This window comes from Triplophysa dalaica, chromosome 7, assembly GCF_015846415.1.
Source record: "Triplophysa dalaica isolate WHDGS20190420 chromosome 7, ASM1584641v1, whole genome shotgun sequence".
Lineage (NCBI taxonomy): Eukaryota > Metazoa > Chordata > Actinopteri > Cypriniformes > Nemacheilidae > Triplophysa > Triplophysa dalaica.
Window position 1 is genome coordinate 16,864,773 of NC_079548.1, and position 20,224 is coordinate 16,884,996.

Sequence of the window (20,224 nt, forward strand, 5' to 3'; positions counted from 1 at the left end):
ATGGAAAAAGAGACCCATGTGTGTACAATTTGTGTATAATAGAGCGTTGCAAAACAGTTCGTGTGGTAATATAAACAATGCACACGCTATCATGATGCATACATTGCAGAGACATGCAGAGGATAATGAATAATGTATGCGTGTGCATTCTGCTGTGGCAGGGACCAGGAAGCATTTAGATTCACTTCAGCTCCTTATATAACTGGTGGATCGCTTTGTTTTCGTCAAATTTTAATGTAGTACACGTAATACATCAGCAGAGGGCTTCGTGTGCATTGACAAGTTTCATACAACCCGTTCACTTCAATGCACAAACGAATCGAGCTGCTATGTACCGGACTTTTGGTGTTACGTGACTAACCACCGGTTTAACAGAACATAAAGCCAGTTCGTTAACCATTGAGGTAAAATGTCAGACATTTGCTTTTTTTAAACTGCTTTACTCAAGATCCCCAAATGCATGAGGAAAAGTTTAGTCCTGTGTGTTTTTAAACATTTCTGAAACAAATATCCGGTGCATGTCAACTGATGTAAAAACATAGCTGTTTGTTTCCGAGAAACCTTTTGAAGTTTACTTGAAGGAAGCGAAGGGGCGGGGAAAGGATAAACACACAACGTTACATGCAGAGCATTCCTGAGAGAGAGAGAGAGAGAGAGAGAGAGAGAGAAGTCGTGAAATGGTGCTTGTGATAAATCCAACAACCCACTGTCACTATTTCGCGAGCGCTTCTCGCATTTTGTGAGTGAGTCTTCACGTCACGTGAGTGTGGAAGCATTGCTGCTTCTGCACAAGTTTCGGACCCACTGATACATCCGGAGTTTATGTTCAGTCTGTCCTCCAGGAGTAAGACCCCTAGCGAACATGTAGCTACAAATATGCACAGTATGGATTTAAGGAGGACGAAGTTCGGCAGGTAAATTCCATCTAATGCATTATTCATAAAGGTTGTTATATTGCTTAAATTACATATTTTTTTGCGGGTCTGTTAACTTGTTCAATTTGCTAGATGTATATTTAGTACTCAGAGAACAACATCATGGAAATGTTTTATTTAATTTTATTTAATTGATTACAAAGTAAAAAAACTTTGGTTTCGTTATAGTCCCCTTTGGAATTTTATGAGGCACTAAGCAGTGGAAGTAGACTAAACATTTTATCCAAACATCTGGATGTGGGTAGTTGACGAATAAATCGTAGGGTACATGTGTCCTATGGTGTGACATAGCAAAATTTTAATAATACATTGTTTTATATTATTAATATATTATAATATATATATTTTTTCATTTTCTTTGCCGTCACACCATAAGACAAATTTGCATATTAGTCTGTCAACTACCCATATTCGCAGAAAAAATTGAGAAGACCATTCCAAATTTTCCTTTATTCATAATTTCTAGATGTATTGTGGTTATTTCAGTCCAGTGTCAGTTGAATTTCAACAAAATCAAACCTCAGGAGTGACATAAAATCATCCAACAGCAATATGAAAGACTGACAGCATGACAAGACACATGAAAACTGTGATAAAAGTCCAGGTAATCACGTAAAACTAATATTTTTTAACTGTCCCTAAATACATGTATTTAGGGAAAGTTCAAAAGTATTTTTTTATCTTCAAATATAACTGTTGTATTGCTTAAAAGTGAATATGAACTTGTTTTCTTTGCAGTATTTGAGGTCTGAAAAGCATCTTTTCTGTTATTTTCAGCTGTTCTCCTGGTCTCATTTTCTGCAAATAAATGCAAATAGCAACAATATTTTTAAATGAAATTTGATAAAAAAATTGTTAGTAGTTCACAGAATGAAACAAGAACGACTTTACGAAATTAATAATAATAATAATGATTTAAATATCTTTCCTCTCAACAGCAAACCTTCTTAAGTTTTACACTTTCTAAGTGACTATAAATTTCACAACTTAATAACTTATTGTACATTTATATACACTGTCATTATAATTACATACTTCTGTTTATGTGCAAATATAAAAAATGTGTTCATAGTGTTGTGTGATGGCAAATTTAGTCAATATCTGTTCACATCAGGCAAACAGTTAACAGGCTCATTATTTGCCTATTGAGATCTTTGCCCCCAGGAAATGTTCAATAGGTTAGATGACGTACACATGTCATAATTTTATCTACTTATCTCTTTTCGGTTTCATTGTAAGCATTTCAAGCTGTCAAGCGTTGTTTTTATGATGTTATATGTGCAGAACATGAAACTTCTTTGCTCACAAATAATGCATGATGAACCAACTTAGCTTAACATAATTTTCAGTTGAGTCATAAACATGTCATCACTTGATCCTTTTCATTTAACCTTCAAAATCTTCTCAGAATTGTTACATAACAGGAGTCCCATACTCTTCTATAGCATTAGAAACAAGACACTTGTATTGTACAAATCTGACTGCATGTTTGATTTTAAACGGGATGTCTTAGCATGTGTTGTGTGGTTACAACATTCAGCGGTTATTCGGTCATTTATTTCTCTCTACCAGAATTTTGCACAAGTGAAATGCAATATTTGACTTGGATTGCCACATCTGTGTTTTAGATATTTCACTGTGTGTTTTCAGTTATTTGATATGACAATATGAAAGAGCAATCTGTTCAATGCACTTGCTATGTGGTGTGGAAAAAACATTTGTGTAGGCCTCTGATAATGCAATAGTAGGCTGAACTATGAACTATAGTTTGGCTGAAATTCAAGACTAGCACTGTGTATGATCTTGCTGCAGAGACACTGTGTCTATGTAAACATTTAGATTATTACTGTGAATCCTATCTCTGGTGATTGGCTGTGGATGAGGCCCTACAGTGTGGCATTGATATTCTCGTAGCAGTTCAGCCTGGATGAACTACATGTTGACTTCAAACTTCAATCCACACTATCAGTACTTTTGGCTTTACAATTGATCAATATATGATTACGAGACCCTTACTTTCACAGTAAAAAAATATTATTTTACTGTAATTACCGCACGTTTTTTCATTTTATGCATTTTTACAGATTTTCACAGATTTTTTAAATAAAAAACCATCAAATTACAGGAAAAGGCTGCATTTATAAGAAAAACAGGAAAAACATGTACAGATTTTTTTACGGTATATTTCTGGCTCCCCATCTGTCGGAAAATGTTTTAAAAAATTTTTACAGGGTTGGCTTTACTTGTACTAGTAATCATAAATAATACTGCTTAAATAAAACCATATATATCAATGTATTTAACTGCAGGAATAAAAATAAATTGTCAATAAAAAATACATTTTACATCTGCATGGTTTGAGTAAGAAACTTTGCCTAGTAAAAAAATAGAAACATAAAATATGGGACGAATTGTGCCATAAACAAGTAATACTCAGTTTATTATGGTCTATCAGGGGTGCATTAATTGATAAACCTTGGAGAGATTCCATAATCGGAAAATGGAAGTTAAGCAGATTTTTGTATTATGTTTGCTTTAGAGTATGTGTGGGCAGTTTATCATATGTGGATCTTATGTGCTCAACTAATTTTTTTTAACTACATAAAATATTTATGTTTAGTCAAATGAAAGGAAAATGGAAGTGTTATAAAAGCATGTTTTATAACATAGGAGCTTGTTTATGTAACCTTTGTTTGAGTGCGTTAAGTCCCCTCATTTTCTTTAATAAGACTGCAACAAGGCAGTCAACAAGACATCCGTTGAAAATGTAATATAATCAAGAAATATAATCAAGAGACAAAGTAAGATGGTTTGCAGGGCCTGATGAGCTTCATTTATTCTGGTTAGCAGTCTAACCCATTTCTCTGTGTCCTCATGCACATGAATTAAATCACTCCGATAAAGAGTGTTCAGGGAAAAGAAAAAAAGAAAATCCTAAACCTCAGGTTGGCATGGAAACTGTGACATCATCATTCAATACATCAGCGGCTCAAAGTAGCATAAAAGACCTATTCTGAACAGGATTAGCTTTAACGTTAGGTACAAATGCTAGGCAACAATGACATACAAGAAAATTCCCAAAATGTGATCTGAATGGAAATTGTTCTTGGAATGACTCCAAACAAGAGGGTTATCTAACATGATCATTTTATTGTCATAATACTCATTTTTTTCATCTGAATTAACCTTTAACATGGCAAGAACTTGAATTTAAAGGGATACTTTACTACCAAATCAAAAATTCGCCAATTTACTCACCCTCAAGGCATCCTAACTGAAAAAGGTTTTTATTCTTTAAGAATAATGCAGTCGGAGTTATAGTACCACAAATTATTTGACTTCCAAGCGGGGAGTGAATGGGTGTTGACTTTTTGAATATCCAAAAAGTTCATCCATAGATCAAAGAACTGTTTGACATGGCTTGGTGTCTTAACAAAGGTCTTCTGAAGCGAATCAATGCGTTTGTTTAAGAGAAATATTGTTGGCACTTTATTTTACAGTCCTGTTTCCCATGTAAACAATGTGTTCTTATTACAGTAAATATAATATCTAGGTAATCACTAGGTACTAACCCTAAACATACCCCTAAACCTAAACATATGTAGTTACCTTATACTACCCAGTACCTTCTTAGGTAAGTTCACTGTGAGTACACTATAGGTTCACGTACTGTCAAATAAAGTGCAACCGAAATATCCATACTGACAGCGCTATTAACGTTGATGTCTAACTTCCGTCATCTCTCGCATGCTCATTTTCTGGCAAATGACAGTTACGAAAGTTAGTAGAGGCTATCCTATTGGAAAAAATCGAAAAATGCAGCATTGCTCACCGGAATTTACAACATGCCTGCGTCATCTGCCGTAAAAACAAGCCTCACATTCGAGAGATGACGGAAGCTAGACATCAATGTTAATCAAACTAATCACATTAAAAACGAATCTCTTCTGTTACCAAAATTCTTCAAAATATATTATTTTTGTGTTCTGCAAAAAAAAGAAAGTCACGTAGGTTTGAAATGACATGAGTTTGTTTAAATGATGATAGAATTTTCAATTCTGGGTGAACTATCCCTTTAAGCACAAATGTCTTCTGAAATAAAACCTTGAATTTACTGCAAACGAAGAGTAGTCATGTGTCACCTTTAAAGGGATAGTTCACCCAAAAATGGAAATTCTGTCATCATATACTCATCCACTTGCAATTTCAAATCTGTATCACTTTCTTTCTTCTTTTTGACAATTTTGAAGAATAGTAACCGAACAACGGTGGTTGAATTGCATTGGTTTTGCGTGTATCGGGTATCACCATTGTTTGGCTACCAAGACTCTTCAAAAGATCATCTTTTGTGTTCTTCAGAAGGAAGAAAGTCATGCATAGTGCATGGAGATTCATCAGATCGTGTCTGTCCTGTTGATGTATTCTTTAGAGTTTAGTCACAGATTCATTTTTCATTTGCTTCTTTTAACCCTTTAAACATTTTTTTAAAGAGGAATTGAGCTGAAGCTCTAACTGAAATCTCTGATGTTGGTTTTCAGACTGTGCTTTATTCGCAATTTAGTACATTAAAGTGATCTCATCTGTTATATTTTATGCTATGGGATATAGAATACCTACTGCCTTTGGCATTCTTTACTTATTTTCTGACTTATTAAAGTTCTAATATTCTTGACTGTTAAAACTGTGAGTGGTGTTTACATCTTTATAAAAATACCTGGTGAGTAGTTGGTTAAAAACTCTTATTGAATTGAACAATTCAAGGAATAGGTTACATCATTTATTTTTATTCAGGTTTATGAACAATCGTGTCCCGTCGAGCAAGAGATACCAGCCAACCGAGTATGAGCATGCAGCCAACTGTGCCACCCATGGAGTAAGTAATAATTCTCAACACTTACAAATTCAGATGAGTTACACCCACAGCCCCCCAAAAAACTGTATTGTTATGAAAACCTGTGTGAAAAGATGTGTAACAGTGTGTTGGAGAACAGAACCTGGACAGGTTTGTCTATATTGAGCAGTAATCTGTGGTTTGAGGATTATATTTGGAGAAAGAAGGATTTCATGGCTTTCTGTGACACAAAAGGATTAGACCGGTTACAAAGAAACGACATTGTTAATAACTCATGACAAGGTTTGTGTGACGTTATGATTCGCATGAAACATCAACAAACAAAAAAACACAAAATAATAGAAAGTGATCAAATTTAAATCAAAGTTATTATTATCTCTTTGCACAATGTAATTTGCTCGAGTCATTTTTTGATCCTTCCTTCTGTTGATTGTGAGCTATTTTATCTGATATGGACTTGATGCTGTGATGTTGTTTGTTTAACGTCCTACTCTTTAATCCCCGCCTCTCAGAGCCACACATCTGGCATGCCCAGTTTCATGAGCTGCGTCACGAGACACAGACTACACACCAAATCCTCTCTGATCCCTCCATCTTCTAGTATATGTTGGTATCCATGCTGAACAGATCCAGCTTAGACCTGCATTCATTTTTATGCTGTTCTGTTTTGGTATAGCATGTGTAGATATTGTTGTAAAAACAGGAGTTCAAGTGTTTTATGGGCACTTGTTAGCTTGTCGGTAACTGTTTAGATGCTTTACATGGTGGGATATGTTAAGAGAATTTTACAGACATATGATGACAAAAGTCTGTGATGTAATAACAGTAAATAAGATGTGGGGGGTTAACATGGGTTTTCCAATAAATGGAAGTGAATTAAGAAAATTAGACATCAAATGTGAACGTGAAAAACTAAACAACTAAAATCGATTCACTTTTGTGATGAGGTAAAGTAATGTAAAATAATATGTGTTGCTATAAGTTATTGATCACAACATTTTTTTACAATATTGAAACATCTTATCCTCTGTTTAGTTTTGGATCATTCCCAGTATCATGGGAAGTACAGTGCTGTACGTCCTGTCTGATGACCAGTGGGAGACCATCTCTGCATGGATGTATGGTACAGGTCTGTCTGGGCTCTTCATCATGTCTACCATCTTCCATACTGTAACCTGGAAGAAAAGTCATCTCAGGTGCGGAACAAGGCGACTGTGTGTTTATGGTGATGTTTAATGTTACACAATCTGTAACTGTATGTTGTGTTTTATTGAAAATCATAATCATATTTTTCAATTTAAGGCAAACCTTTTATTGACTATCTGTATCTGAGAGACGGGTAATAAAGTTAATGTTTAATCTAACTGATGTTCTATATTCTGTTTTAAAATGTCATCCAGATACAGTTTATATGATCACCTGTAGATTTTAACTATTTACAATTCTACAGTAAATAGAGTATGTTCAACAAATAATTAATGTAACTAAAATATAATAAAAAAACACATTGTGCACTTTATCTTCCACTTACCGTTACACACAGATATTGCGCATTCATGCACAATGTATTTTTATCTTTATTGCGGTCTCACTTTTTTTTAATTCCTGCCTAATTATCTTTTGAATAATTCTACTGTTATACAATATTTCGAGTTGAAAATTTCACTCAGCGACTTACATGCTTCAATATATTTGAATAACATAATAAATGAAAATGAAGTATCTAAAGATCTACGGAAGGAGAAGATTCAGAAATGACAAAATGAACATGATCACAAAATGTCTTTACGGGATGGTTCACCCAAAAATGAAAATTTTCATCATTTATTCACCCTCAGTTTGTTTCAAACCTGTATACATAGGTGTTCTGATGAACACAAAAAAGAAGATATTTGGATGAATGTAAGCAATTTTCTGTTCTGGGACCTCCTCCAATATCACAATAGAAAAATATTTAAGGGGAATTTAGGAAAACAAACTGTTCTGGGGCACCTTTGACTAGCAATTTAATTTTCCTACCATAGTAGTATATCACGTGTAGAATCCGATAAGTTATTTTTATAAATCCACAGGAGTACAAATGAGCAACAAAACCACACGAAAACATAAACAATAGCTGACAAAGAACTGAGGATAACACAGGGTTTAAATACACATGGCCAATGAAGGGAACACAGGTGAAACTGATGAACTAATTAACAGAAACTAGATTAAAGGAAACACAATGAACAGACAGAACCGTTTGTTGTGTTCTGCCAAAAAAAAAGAAAGTCACGTAGGTTTGAAATGACATGAGCGCGAGTAAATGATGATTAGACATGTGTCATCTGTTGGCATACAGATGTCTGATTATTTCTTGTCATCACCTTTGTTGACTCAACTCACATAAAGGCCAGCTCCACATTCATAGTTCAAACAATCAGCATGTCACAATTTGCTCCTAGCTATTACCAAAATACTGTACAGACTTATATGTTATCAGTTTTAAATGCAGACTTGAGTGAACTCCACCTGTCAGTCTAAAAGGCATGAGGGACATATACACACTCCCACAGACAGTTCCCTTGAATCTGTAGACATTATCACATGGGCCTGTTGGTTCATGTTCAGATTTGTCTGTCACGTGTGATCACGTTCTGCTATGATGTAATTATGACTCTGTCAATTCAATTAACCTAAACAAAGACAAATGTTGTAGTTATGGGTGTGGTTTACACAGTTACATTTGATGATAAAGAGCATTAAAACACAAGCAGTTGATTATTAAAAGTTAAATATATTAAAAGTGTTACAATACAATAATATAATAAATATAAGAAGCTTTGTCTTGTTGTTACAGAAAGGTGGAGCAGCGCTTCCACATGTGTGACAGAATGGTGATATATTTCTTCATAGCAGCATCCTACGCACCTTGGTGAGTTTTTGATGTTTTTTGTGTCAGAGAATAATTTTTACAGTGGCATATACAGTTTTCACAATAATTAATTTGTTTTACTGAGGTGTGAAAGAAGAGTTTGTGCATTTTGTGTGTGTAGGCTGAACCTGAGGGAGTTAGGACCCTGGGCTGTGCACATGCGCTGGTTGGTGTGGATCATGAAAAGTAGGCACACACTTTTTTTGAAGATGTAGACACCTTTTGTACTTTTTCCAAGTATAATTGTATTAAATTATGCAACTTTATTACCTATAATATAAAAAATTCTTGTGTTGTGTTTCAGGAACAAACTATTAGATTTGTTGTGCTACACTGCCATGGGAACTCTTCCAGCACTTGTTCTTGTGTCAATGGTATGAGTGACCGTCACCTATGTGTTTTATTGCTTTATATGGAAATATATCAGTTGTTAAGTGTTGAAAATGTATTGACAGGGGAATTAAGACAAACCTAAACATTTTTTGAAAAGTGTTAAAAACAGTCCCTGTTGAACTTTAAAGTCCCAGTGAAACAAAAAAATACAATTCTTATCTTTTCATTAAATATTGCAGCCTTTATATGAAATAGCTTATCAATGTGGGTCAGTTTCTTATTAAAATGAATGTGCCCTCATGATCTTCATTTAAAATCTGAAAATTCACTTCCGCCGTGAAATAACGATCTTTCTCAAAAGACGTAAATTAAAAGGCTTGGACGGAGCAGAGCCATTGAGAGAGAGAGTTCTGCCAACGAAAGTCCGAAACGCTGGAGTGTCACGTGTTTAATGGAGCCTTCAGATAGTACCAGGAAGTTATGTTTTTATCTTTAAATGCTTTTTTTTTTATTTAATGGCTTTCGTCATTAAATTGTATAGAAGTTTACCTCAGTTGGTCTGTTTAGTCGCAGCTCCATGTGTTACTGGTAACATCTGTGAACTATTGAAACTGTGAAAAAACTGTTCCATTGGAGTCAATGAAGACCCGACTCTCTTTCTCAATGGCTCGGGGGCGGAGCTCTGGTAAACTCCTCCCATTCAACTGTCACTCTGCTGGTTTTTTCATTTAGAAATTTCCAATGTTTTTATAAATTCAATCAATTCGCAGTAAAACATGCAAGCCACGCCCACTAATTTTCTCCTTTGATATTATTTTCTCTCGGAAATGCGTCAGAATACAGAAATAAAAACGATAGCAAATCCTGGTTCACAGGGACTTTAAGTATGACGTTTTTTGATTGAAGTTAGATTCATGAAGCGTTTCAATACTTACATTGATAGTTCACCCAAAAATGACAATTCTGTCATCATTTACTCACTCTTTTGTCATTTTAAACCTTTATGACTTTATTTTTTCTGTAGAACACAAAAGATATGTTGAAGAAAGTTGGTAACAAACAGCTTTGACCCCCATTCACTTCTATTGTGTGCACAAAACCAATGCAAGGGATCGGGGGCCAGTTACCAATATTCTTCAAATTATCTTCTTTAGTGTTCTGCAGAAGAAATAAAGTCATTCAAGTTTAATATGACAGAACTTAAATATAACATTTAATTTTAGGATGAACTATCACTTTAAAACAGGGCTAGTACAATACTAACAGGTTGACATACAACCCTGACTATTTTTGTATAATGACCCGTGCATTATTTATCAGTGGTATTGTCACCCTTTAAATCGTACGTTTGTGTTTTTTTAGCCTAATCGAGAGGGCGTGTTAGAGCTGTCAGTGGGCGGAGTCTTCTACTGCCTGGGCATTGTCTTCTTCAAGAGCGATGGCCTCATCCCATTCGCTCATGCCATCTGGCACGTCTTTGTAGCAGTAGGAGCTGGTATACAATATTACGCCATCTGGAGGTACTTGTATGTAACCGGATCCAGCCAAATAAAAATATCCAGGTGAAGAATGTAGAAGCCCTGACGTACTGGATTAAAGACAATGTGACGTGCCTTTGTATCCCTCTATATTAATCATAGATGGGTTCGAGTACTGTTCAAATTTATTTTTATATAGAACAACGTTCAACTAATTTTTTACATAAAAGTGTTTTGGTGTGCATCATCTAGACACACTGTTTTTACAGATAGAGTCTTAACCTGCTGCCATAAAGTACTGTTCAGAACATCAGTGTTTACATCCTATAAAACATGATGAAATTATCTTATTAACATTCCACATGAGAGCTTCACTTACTGCCTTTAGAGACTTGATCTGAACTCAAGTTCACAGACTGCACTTATGACTAAAGTACATTTATTGACAGTTTTTGGCTTTCAAGTTGTGTTTTATTGTGAGTTATGTACTACTGTCATGTTGTAGCAACATGCTTATGTACAACAGTGTTAGAAATCGCTTTCTAAATATAATCCCATGGATCTTTTGCGTTATGGGTTTGTTTAAGATGGAAAGCTGTACACTCTAAAATAATGCTTTTTACATGGTAGGCTGGGTCTAGAGATTGGGTCAAATATGACAACCTTAAATTTGTCCATATTTGACCCGAACTTAGGTTTAAACAACCCAGCATTAGTCTAATGTAGAGGATTCTTTCTTAAACATTAAAGCAATTCAACAATAACAGGGATATTTTATCTGTTAATTTGAGCGTAATGAGCTATGGCTCTTGTAGCTGTCAAAACCCAGTAGAATGTACCTTTCTAAATATGAACTTTCATGAAAATCTTGTGCAACAAGAGATTATTTTAATGTTAATCTAGTTTCTTTGAATGTTGTCGGAGTTGTAACTTTTTATTTGTGTTCAGTGGTTGTTGATGCTGTGCTTCAGTTCACTAACTGATAGAGCTCTAATGTGAATGCAGCTTTGTGCATCACCGAAAGTTCTGGGTTCAATACAAGTGCTTTCATCTGAGGTGTGCTGTCATTTTCCTTCACTTGTAAAAACGTGTCTACACTAGAGCTTGTTTAAAGCGGAAGTGTTTAAGTGTTAAAGCAGATGTGTGCAGTTTGTTTTTCTGTAATACAAAGATGTGTTACTGGATCAGTAAATCTTGAGTGTCATTGTTGCACTTGAGTGAACTAGTGTTATGTGCGTTATAATTACGGTTAATAAACAGATTTTTGTTTCTCTTTCTGGTGTCCAGCATGTGTCATGTGACCAGCTTTACATGGTCATAGGAGGAGCTGATGAAACTAGATGTGTTATTTTTATGATGAGTCAGTAAGGGTTTTATCACACTTATTTCAAGTATACCCGGTGTGCATTTGATTATTTGTTTCTGTGTAATTCTGGGTGTTAAGGAAAGTGCATTACTGTAAAAGTGCTTTTTGTTTGCTTTTATTTTTGTCCTGTGTCAAGGATGCTGTTAACAATCTGATATTGAACCCAGAACATAACTAAGAGGATCAATATTTAGCACTTAAGAGTTGAAATGTACAACTTAAATTTTGACTAATTCTCGTATTTACGCCACATGATGCATTTTTTACCCTCAAATGGTGTTCGTTTAATTTCTATTCTTCATTTGTTTACTGATATTGATCCAGGCTGAACTTACATGATTGATGTTTTTTTAATAATTGTAAGTGGCACAAAAACATATTTATTTAATTAACCTAAATTCACACTTGACAATCATTTGAATAAAGGAAGAAAAACACCATAAATCTGTGTCTTGATACTGGCTCACTGTTTCAATCATCAGTACTCACAAAGCAGAACTGAAACCGTACCGCTTGTCCTTTGCATCTTGTGCACTTTCAGTTTCTCGTTGTCTCTCTTCTCATTTCTCAGTATTATATACAAGAACAAAAACAATATCCCCGTCATACTTCATGTGGGCAGTACGCTGGAGTGTCTGTGGAGGAGTGTGCTGATTGTTCTCATGCTCTGAGGCAGTGAGGTGTTGGTATCTCTGTGCCAGCGGGGTCCATCTCCCCCTGCTGAAGGGGCCAATACAAACTGAGCTACATTTGGTAACTTGAGCAGGTTAATGAGTTCATGCGCTCGAGTGATGATCTCCTCGGAGTCCTCCTCACTGTAGCACGCTGTCACAGGAGCACTGCGAGCAAACAGACGCATCTTAGACAGGAAGAGCGACACCCTAAGACAAGCACAAATAAATTAAGAGAGAATTAGTCATATGCAGATGGGTAAGATTGAATCATGTATTCCTCCTGGGAATAAGGACGAGATTTAAGGTCTTTGCACATACGGTCCGAAATTTTCGTATGCGGTTTTTCGTATTTTGCTCTCGTTTGTACGGCAGGCCCAGTTCTTGCCAGGTGCAGAGGGGTAGGCTAGCAGGTATCCTGGGTGGGCATACAGCCCAACCAGCAAAAAATGAAGAAACCTATTAAATCTTTTTTTTTCTGATAAGATAAGAAATTTTCGTTTTTGTTTATTTCTTTGAACGTCTGACAACATTGCCCTCAAATTTCATATAAAATAGTTGTTTTATGTGCATTTATTTGCCGAAATATTTAAGAAATATTGCAATAAAACTAAATAAGTTCATATTTAGTTTTAAACAAAAAGCAGCACTGTGAGTGACGTTGCTTTCAACCAATAGAAAATACTGCAATTTTTGGTGTTCTTTTTTTATTCTCATTGGGTGGGCAAGACAGACATTTAGGTGGGCTCATCCCAACCCAACCCTGCCCATGCCTGGAGACGGCCCTGTTGTACGGTGTCTCTGAATTGTTAAAAAAGGCCACAAAAAATACTTGACAGATGCGAAAAACACAAAAAACCTTTTTTTGACGGATATAAAATATCAGAGGCAGTGTGAAAATGTGATCACCACAAAGTGAGGTTGTATTTATTTCTTAATGTGCGGAAATTTCAGACGCATATTTCAGACTCAATGTGCAATGGGCTTTAGTCTTTATAATTGGAGTGTACCTGGGGATGAGGTCCTGACTGCGTGTGGCCAGTTTAGCCAGTGTGGTCATGAGCACTGTGATGAGGCGAGGGGAGAAACTCGGAGGGCTGGCTGACTGTCGCACCTGCGTTATCTCGAACAGCACTGCTTCCAAACTCTCGAAAAAAGAGGTGATGAGCTCCACGCTGCAGCGGGTGTCGTAGGACACGGACAGATACTCGCCGATGACCCACACCTGCACAAAAAATACCATCACCTTAAAGGGATCATCCACCCAAAACTGAAAATTCTGACATTCACTCACCCTCAATTTGTTCTTAACCTGTATACATTTATTTGTTTAGTTGAACACAGAGAAAGATATTTGGAAGAAAGTAAGCAACATTTTGTCCTCACCACATGTGTGTAGAAGTCTTCTTTACTGTAAATGTTGGATGGTGAACCTACAAAGTCCAAGAGCTCTCTGGACTGATCCACGATCAGTGACGGGTGGAGTTTACACAAGGTCTGCAGGTGAGTGCTAAATACCCTATATCACAAAATATGCAGGTGAAATCTATTGTTTTTAGTGTAATGTAGAATTAAATATTTTAAAACTGCCTGACCTTTGAACCTCAGCATGAAATGTCCTGATGTTATAGAGCAGACCACTTCTTTCCAGCAGCACCAGCATCAGCTGGTTCATCAGCTTCTCATCAGATATCTTCATATCACAAGTCAAACACAATTGGAAAAGTAAAATAACTACAATAAATTGTTGTCATGTTATTTTTGATACATGTGACCCTGGACCACAAAACCAGTCTTAAGTAGCACGGGAACATTTTTAGTAAAAGCCAAAAATACATTGTATGGGTCAAAATGGTAGATCTTTATTTTATGCCCAAAATCATTAAGATTTTAAGTAAAGATATTCTTCCATGAAGATATTTTGTAAATGTCCTACTGTAAATATATCAAAACTTTATTTTGTGAGGGGATGACCAGAAACGGTGCCTCTTATTACCAACTTCAAAGGCAATTTTCTCAATATTTTGATTCCTTTGCACCCTCAGATTCTAGAGATAGTTATATCTCCACCAGATATTATCATATACTAACAACCTATACATCAATAGAAAGACTGGTTTTGTTGTCCAAGGTCACATATTTGGAAACCACATACTTTGACCAAATTTCATTATGGTTAATTATTACATTGCATTTTTTAAGAGGTTGGGGGCTGTTTACCAGTGATTCCCACCTCCAACATCCCAGTTTAAAGTATAGCTACTCACACTATAGTTGTTCCAAATCTTTATAAATTCCTTTGTTTGGTTGAACACAGAGCAAGATATTTGGATGAAAGCTTGTAACCCAACAGTTCTAGGACCCCATTGACTATCATAGGAAAAATAACAATGGTAGTCAGAAGTGTCCCAGAACTGTTTGCTTTTCTACATTTTTCAAAATACTTTCTTTTGTGTTCAAAAGGACAATTTTTTTTCCTAATTTGGAAGTCAATAAGGTTTGGTTATAAGCATTCTTCCAAATACCTTTCTCTGTTTTCAACAGAACAAAGACATTTATACAGATGTGGAACAAAGAAAGGAGAGTAAATGAAGACAGAATTTTTATTTTTGGGTCAACTATCCCTTTAATAACTGACCAATACCTGAATGACTGTGTTGAAGTAAACGTGCAGAAGCACAGGGATGACCTGTGCACACCGCACAACCCGTGGACTATCTGCCATGTCAGCCAAGATCCCATGAAGCACTCTCAACCTACATCCAATTAAATACAAAGATAAGAGTTTAATAAAATGCCTTTTAAACAAACACCATATTATATGCAATCACAAAAATAATCAAGCAAAGCAAATTCTAGCAACACAAATTCTGTTCAGTTTATTTTATTCCTATGATGCGTATTTTAAATAAATACAGATGCTACACGTCACCTGTCTATAGTGTCTCCAGTCCCAACTTCAGGTCTGAGGATGTAAAGAAACAGACCCCTATAGAATGGCTGGCGAAATGCATCTAGACAAGCTGCCACTTTCGCCCCCTGCTGGTCCCACGAGGTACGGTCAGAGGACCTGCAGCGAGATCACAACACCATCATTGACTTATACAGCGCCACCACTGGCATAATCATTATGTTATTTATATAGACATCCTTAAAAGTGGCTCTTTTCATAAAATCTTAGTAAACTTAGTAAAGCACCTGTGCTGGAGATCCAAGGCCGCTGCTAAGCATGGCAGATCCAGAATGGTGTGCAATAACTCGATGGCTGTATCAGAAGCTACTAATGATGGCAGCAGCTCCACAAACTCAGAAATCAACCCCGGGCTGTTCCAAGCCAAAAGCTGAGGGTAGAAGCCAAAGTTCAGCCTACCAGTAATTAAAACTAGATAAAAAACGTCCCACCAGGATTGAGAATCACCTTTAGGAGGTTAGGAAAGCTCTGTCTGTAGGTGGTCACTCTGGCTTGCAGCGTGCTGGTGTTGAGAAGACAGAACTGGATGAACTCGAAGGCGAGCATGGGCTCGTTGAACTGCTCTGCAGGACAGTGGCCGAAGAGCTGACGGAACACGGCCTCTGAATCCACTGCGGCCATCTCACCTGATGACAGAGCACACAGATGTAGATTTATTTAGACGTCATGCCCATAACACACATACTGACACCAGAGACTCTGGAAAGAGACGTACTGTGGTTGAGGTAGAATTGAGCGATGGGAATAAGAGCTCTGGAATAGGCAAGATCTCCGTTCAGCCTGCCGTACAGGGCTTTGATGCAAGGAAAGGCACGGTACACATAGGACGGGTCCTCACCACAGATGATGTCCATGATAGACACTGATTCAACAATACACTGTACAACAGAAAAACACAGTCATGAGCTGCTGCCATTTAAAGGAATAGTTCACCTTCAAGATGAAAATTCTGTCATTGTTAACATGCCCTCTTGAAATTTTAAACCTGTATGACTTTCTTCTTCTGCAGAACACAAAAGAAGATATTTTGAAAAATGTTGGTAATAGAAAACCATTGGTCTCCATTGACTTGCATTTGTTTTGATTCCATACAATAGATGTCAATGGTGACCAACGCAGAATATTTTATTTTGTGTTTTTGAAGAAGAAATGACAACAGGGTGAGTAAATGAAATCATTTAAGTTTTGAAAATGAACTATTCCTTTAACATAATGCATGTTTACATAGTGAAGACACAAATCAACACTCTTGTTTAATAAATGTATTATGAATCTGTAAACCAAAATTATAAAGTAGGATTTGAGAGAACAAAAATGAATTAAAATCTGCACCGGTTTACTAATCCGCACTAAAGTAATTTATCTAGGGCTACGTAAAAAAAGAAAAGAAATACAATTACGTGATTGAGGTCATAGTCATTTATGAATAAAGCAGGAAATATGAGAATAAAGTTATACAAGATAAGAGTTGTAATATTTTGAGAATAAAGTAAAATTTATATTATTATATTAAATTACATATTCCTTCAAACTTGATTTATTTTTTACGGGAGTCTTGTATTGTATGCCTTAATAATCTCATAATTTTGACTGTAGTTTCCAAAATATTATGACTTTAATATCGTAATCTTCTATTTAACTTGTCCCTAATTCTCCTTCAAATCAAATACGACACAATATAAAATTAATTTAGACAAGAATGCAAAACAGAGGCAATTTCAATGGCTAGCCTCTCAAGACTTTTGGAGCTCACGGTAAACGTGTGTTGAAACATATTTTTCTAAAGGACTAACAAAATGACCCACCGCTTTCTGTAGCTCTGTATCTGTCCTCTTCAAAGCTTCTGCATTGTGAAAAACAGCAATAAAGCAAATAGACAGGCGGCACAATTTACTGTAATCTTCTAAATAAACGTTCTTGAAAATCTCTACAACACTCACTGCGATCGCTCTGCTCGATGAGCCGCTGACAGTACTCAAACGTCTTCTCTCTCAGCCTCTCTTTGGGAGGAAGCAGTCGGCTGGAGGAGGACGTGGCCGACACCATGGACATGACTGAACTGTCCACCTCCGAGCGATCGTCTGCATCAACAGCACAACACATTACAGCAGACTACAACAAACATTCCATCAGGCATATCAAACAACAGGATTTAAATGACATTGAAGGGTTTAGTATATGACCAGACACAAAGAAAGGGGTACGTTCAGAATGACATACTACTCATATTGAGTTCATATTAATCATATTGATTTTCCAGCATAGAGCATGCATAGGACACATGGCTGAAAGAAGGCACATACATTCAGTTAAATGTGTGTAAAAGTAGTAGAAGTGATTGTGTAAAGTTAGAACAAACTATACGCCACAATGAAATTCTATTTGACCTACTACCAGTAATAACCAGTGAAAATATATAACCAGTGGTATATGATAATCCTCTACAAAGTATAGAGGAAGTAAAACAACAAAGTATGCAGTAAGCAGCAAGTGTGCTAGCAATTCATTCTGAACATCAATTTGATGTTCACAGCAGTCAATTTGTAATATTGTGATTTTTCAAACATATAAAAGTCTTCCGATTGATCAGATCAGGCTTCGCACTTGCATCTTACCTTGGTGCTGTGATTGAATGACATGTGTTCTTTTAAGTAGAGCTAGTAAAAATGGAAATTCAGACTTGAGTTCTACTATTAACTCATTAAAAAGTATGTGGACCTTTCTAAAAACCAACTAGGAAAACACAAACAATATACTCTGAGAGATTTGGGATGTCTGCCCCATTAAACTACCTGATTCAGCATTTGAAGTGCCGCCTGCGTCAAAAGTGAGCAGCCAGCTTCTGATCATGGAGAACGTGTACATGTTCATCCACTGATCTTCAGTGTAGCTCTGACCCACACATAACACCGTGAAGAAATCTCCGGTGACCACCCCGTCTACCTCCATCAGGGGGGCCGGCTGATGAGAAGACATGTTGTTATTTATTGACATTATGAGAAACATGATGTGAGCTTATAAGTCTGTGTATATATGAATCAACCGAAGTAACAAACTCTACCTGTCGTGCTCTCTGTCCACTAAAAAACCCACCAGAGGACACCGATGCTCCTTGTTGCATACTTGCATATCGCAACCAGTCCACCATTTTACGACTGACAACGTTTACCTGATCTGGGTTTGGGACCACACAGCTTGTTAACATATGCGGGTTTACACAAGTCCATGATAGATCATAAATGCGCATTCATGTCAATTTTTCTATTTTTACTCAAACTGAAAGACTGTGCAGCTAATATATATTATTTTATACAAAAAATGTACAAGCTTACCATCTGTAAGAATGTCTGGATAGACACTGATCATTTTGGATAATATTGGAAGTGTATGCTTGGACATCTGGGCCTCGGACAGTCGAGACTCAAGGCTTTTCAGCAAGTGGTGACACACAGGCATCACCTCCTCTTTATTCCCAGCCTACACAAAGTGTCATGACTGCGTGAGTCCACATAAACACAACCTACCACTGCAACACAAGAAACATGTGACTCACCTGGGACAGAACAACGCTTGCCACATAGCTGATGGTCCTGCTGTCCTGACTGACATTAGACCAGAGGCTGTGCACACTGAGAGAGATCTCCCGCAGTATAGAGGAGGACAAAAGCTGAAGCTGCTCCGGACTAGAAGAAGAGCAAAGAACCGTCTGCAGCTTCGACGCCAGATCTGATGGAAGCCTGATGGAGCACAAGGTGTATAACTGGTAACTATACTTCAATGACAACATCTGACACCCTTAAACAAAGATGTCGAGGATATGAAGATGCAGATTACTGTCGTATGATTATGACGTACTCTCTGCTATACTTAGTGGCAGAAAGTATAAGATGAAGCCTTTGCAGTGAGTCCACTGTATCTCCGCCCTGATCTTTACTGTGAAGCAGCTTAAAAACGCGCCCATAGAACTTCTGCAACTCGTCCTCCTTTATTTCTCTGAGAATAAATGCGATTTGACATAAGAACATTATTTTCCTTTATTACTAGTAACGCTTTTAGTGACATTTTTTCATGTGATATATACAAATAAATAGCGTTACCTCGCTTGCTTTATTAAACTCTCCGTTGGTGCAGAATACATCTTGAGAAAGATATAATAACATGTCAAAACATTAGAGAAGAATGAACGTTTGGTCCGTCAGATTTCACGTCCTGACGGCGCATCACATGACAACAATAGTTCCGCTTGTAGGCTGCGCGTCAACGACACGCCCAGCCATTTTTAATAGTAATATTCTATCAACTCAAAATAAATGTTTTTTAATAAATTTATGGGTATTAGATCTTCTCAAAAGCACTAAAAGGCGTAAATGTAGCTTCGGTGAGAAACGGTGCGCGCAGACGGTTTTGGCTTGAAGGGATACAGCTACCGTCACTGGGCATGCGCACTTCAACACCTTGTTTTTGTCATGCTGAAAAGAGTTGATTCTTATCTTTTTTATTATTGTAAGGTTGGGTGTTAGCTAAAGTAATTTATTGTAATTATATGGCGAGATTTCGCACCACATCCGGCTGTAGCTGTATACCTTCTAGCAACGATCTGCGCAGACGGCGTTGTCACATGATATCTGTGACTTTATTATGGTGGGTGAAGATGGACATGAGATGGACCAATCACAGCACCTCGCGTTTGAAACTTCACGCGCC

At 36.7% G+C, this 20,224-nt stretch overlaps 2 protein-coding genes across 3 annotated transcripts; one reads left to right on the plus strand and one right to left on the minus strand.

Annotated features, from left to right (window-relative positions):
- The first annotated feature begins 368 nt into the window (after positions 1 to 368).
- Positions 369 to 11,787, plus strand: mmd2a (monocyte to macrophage differentiation-associated 2a). The gene is made up of 7 exons (XM_056752133.1): positions 369 to 914; positions 5,727 to 5,808; positions 6,823 to 6,983; positions 8,627 to 8,701; positions 8,823 to 8,912; positions 9,006 to 9,075; positions 10,397 to 11,787. The coding sequence occupies exons 1-7, from the start codon at positions 823 to 825 to the stop codon at positions 10,598 to 10,600; spliced, it is 774 nt and encodes a 257-aa protein (XP_056608111.1). The 5' UTR covers positions 369 to 822; the 3' UTR covers positions 10,601 to 11,787.
- A 190-nt stretch (positions 11,788 to 11,977) lies between these two features.
- Positions 11,978 to 19,979, minus strand: ap5z1 (adaptor related protein complex 5 subunit zeta 1). 2 transcript variants are annotated; one of them, XM_056752131.1, is made up of 18 exons: positions 19,618 to 19,979; positions 19,376 to 19,513; positions 19,074 to 19,257; positions 18,853 to 18,997; positions 18,582 to 18,694; positions 18,313 to 18,481; positions 18,136 to 18,177; positions 17,461 to 17,601; positions 17,326 to 17,363; positions 16,236 to 16,398; positions 15,968 to 16,146; positions 15,748 to 15,890; positions 15,482 to 15,619; positions 15,194 to 15,305; positions 14,145 to 14,242; positions 13,936 to 14,068; positions 13,560 to 13,774; positions 11,978 to 12,759 (listed from the first exon to the last, which is right to left on the minus strand). In XM_056752131.1, the coding sequence occupies exons 1-18, from the start codon at positions 19,656 to 19,658 to the stop codon at positions 12,489 to 12,491; spliced, it is 2,463 nt and encodes an 820-aa protein (XP_056608109.1). In that variant the 5' UTR covers positions 19,659 to 19,979; the 3' UTR covers positions 11,978 to 12,488. The 2 variants fall into 2 exon arrangements, with proteins under 2 accessions (XP_056608109.1, XP_056608110.1); XM_056752132.1 differs by lacking the exon at positions 18,136 to 18,177 and having other exon boundaries at positions 19,618 to 19,953.
- Positions 19,980 to 20,224: the final 245 nt, after the last annotated feature.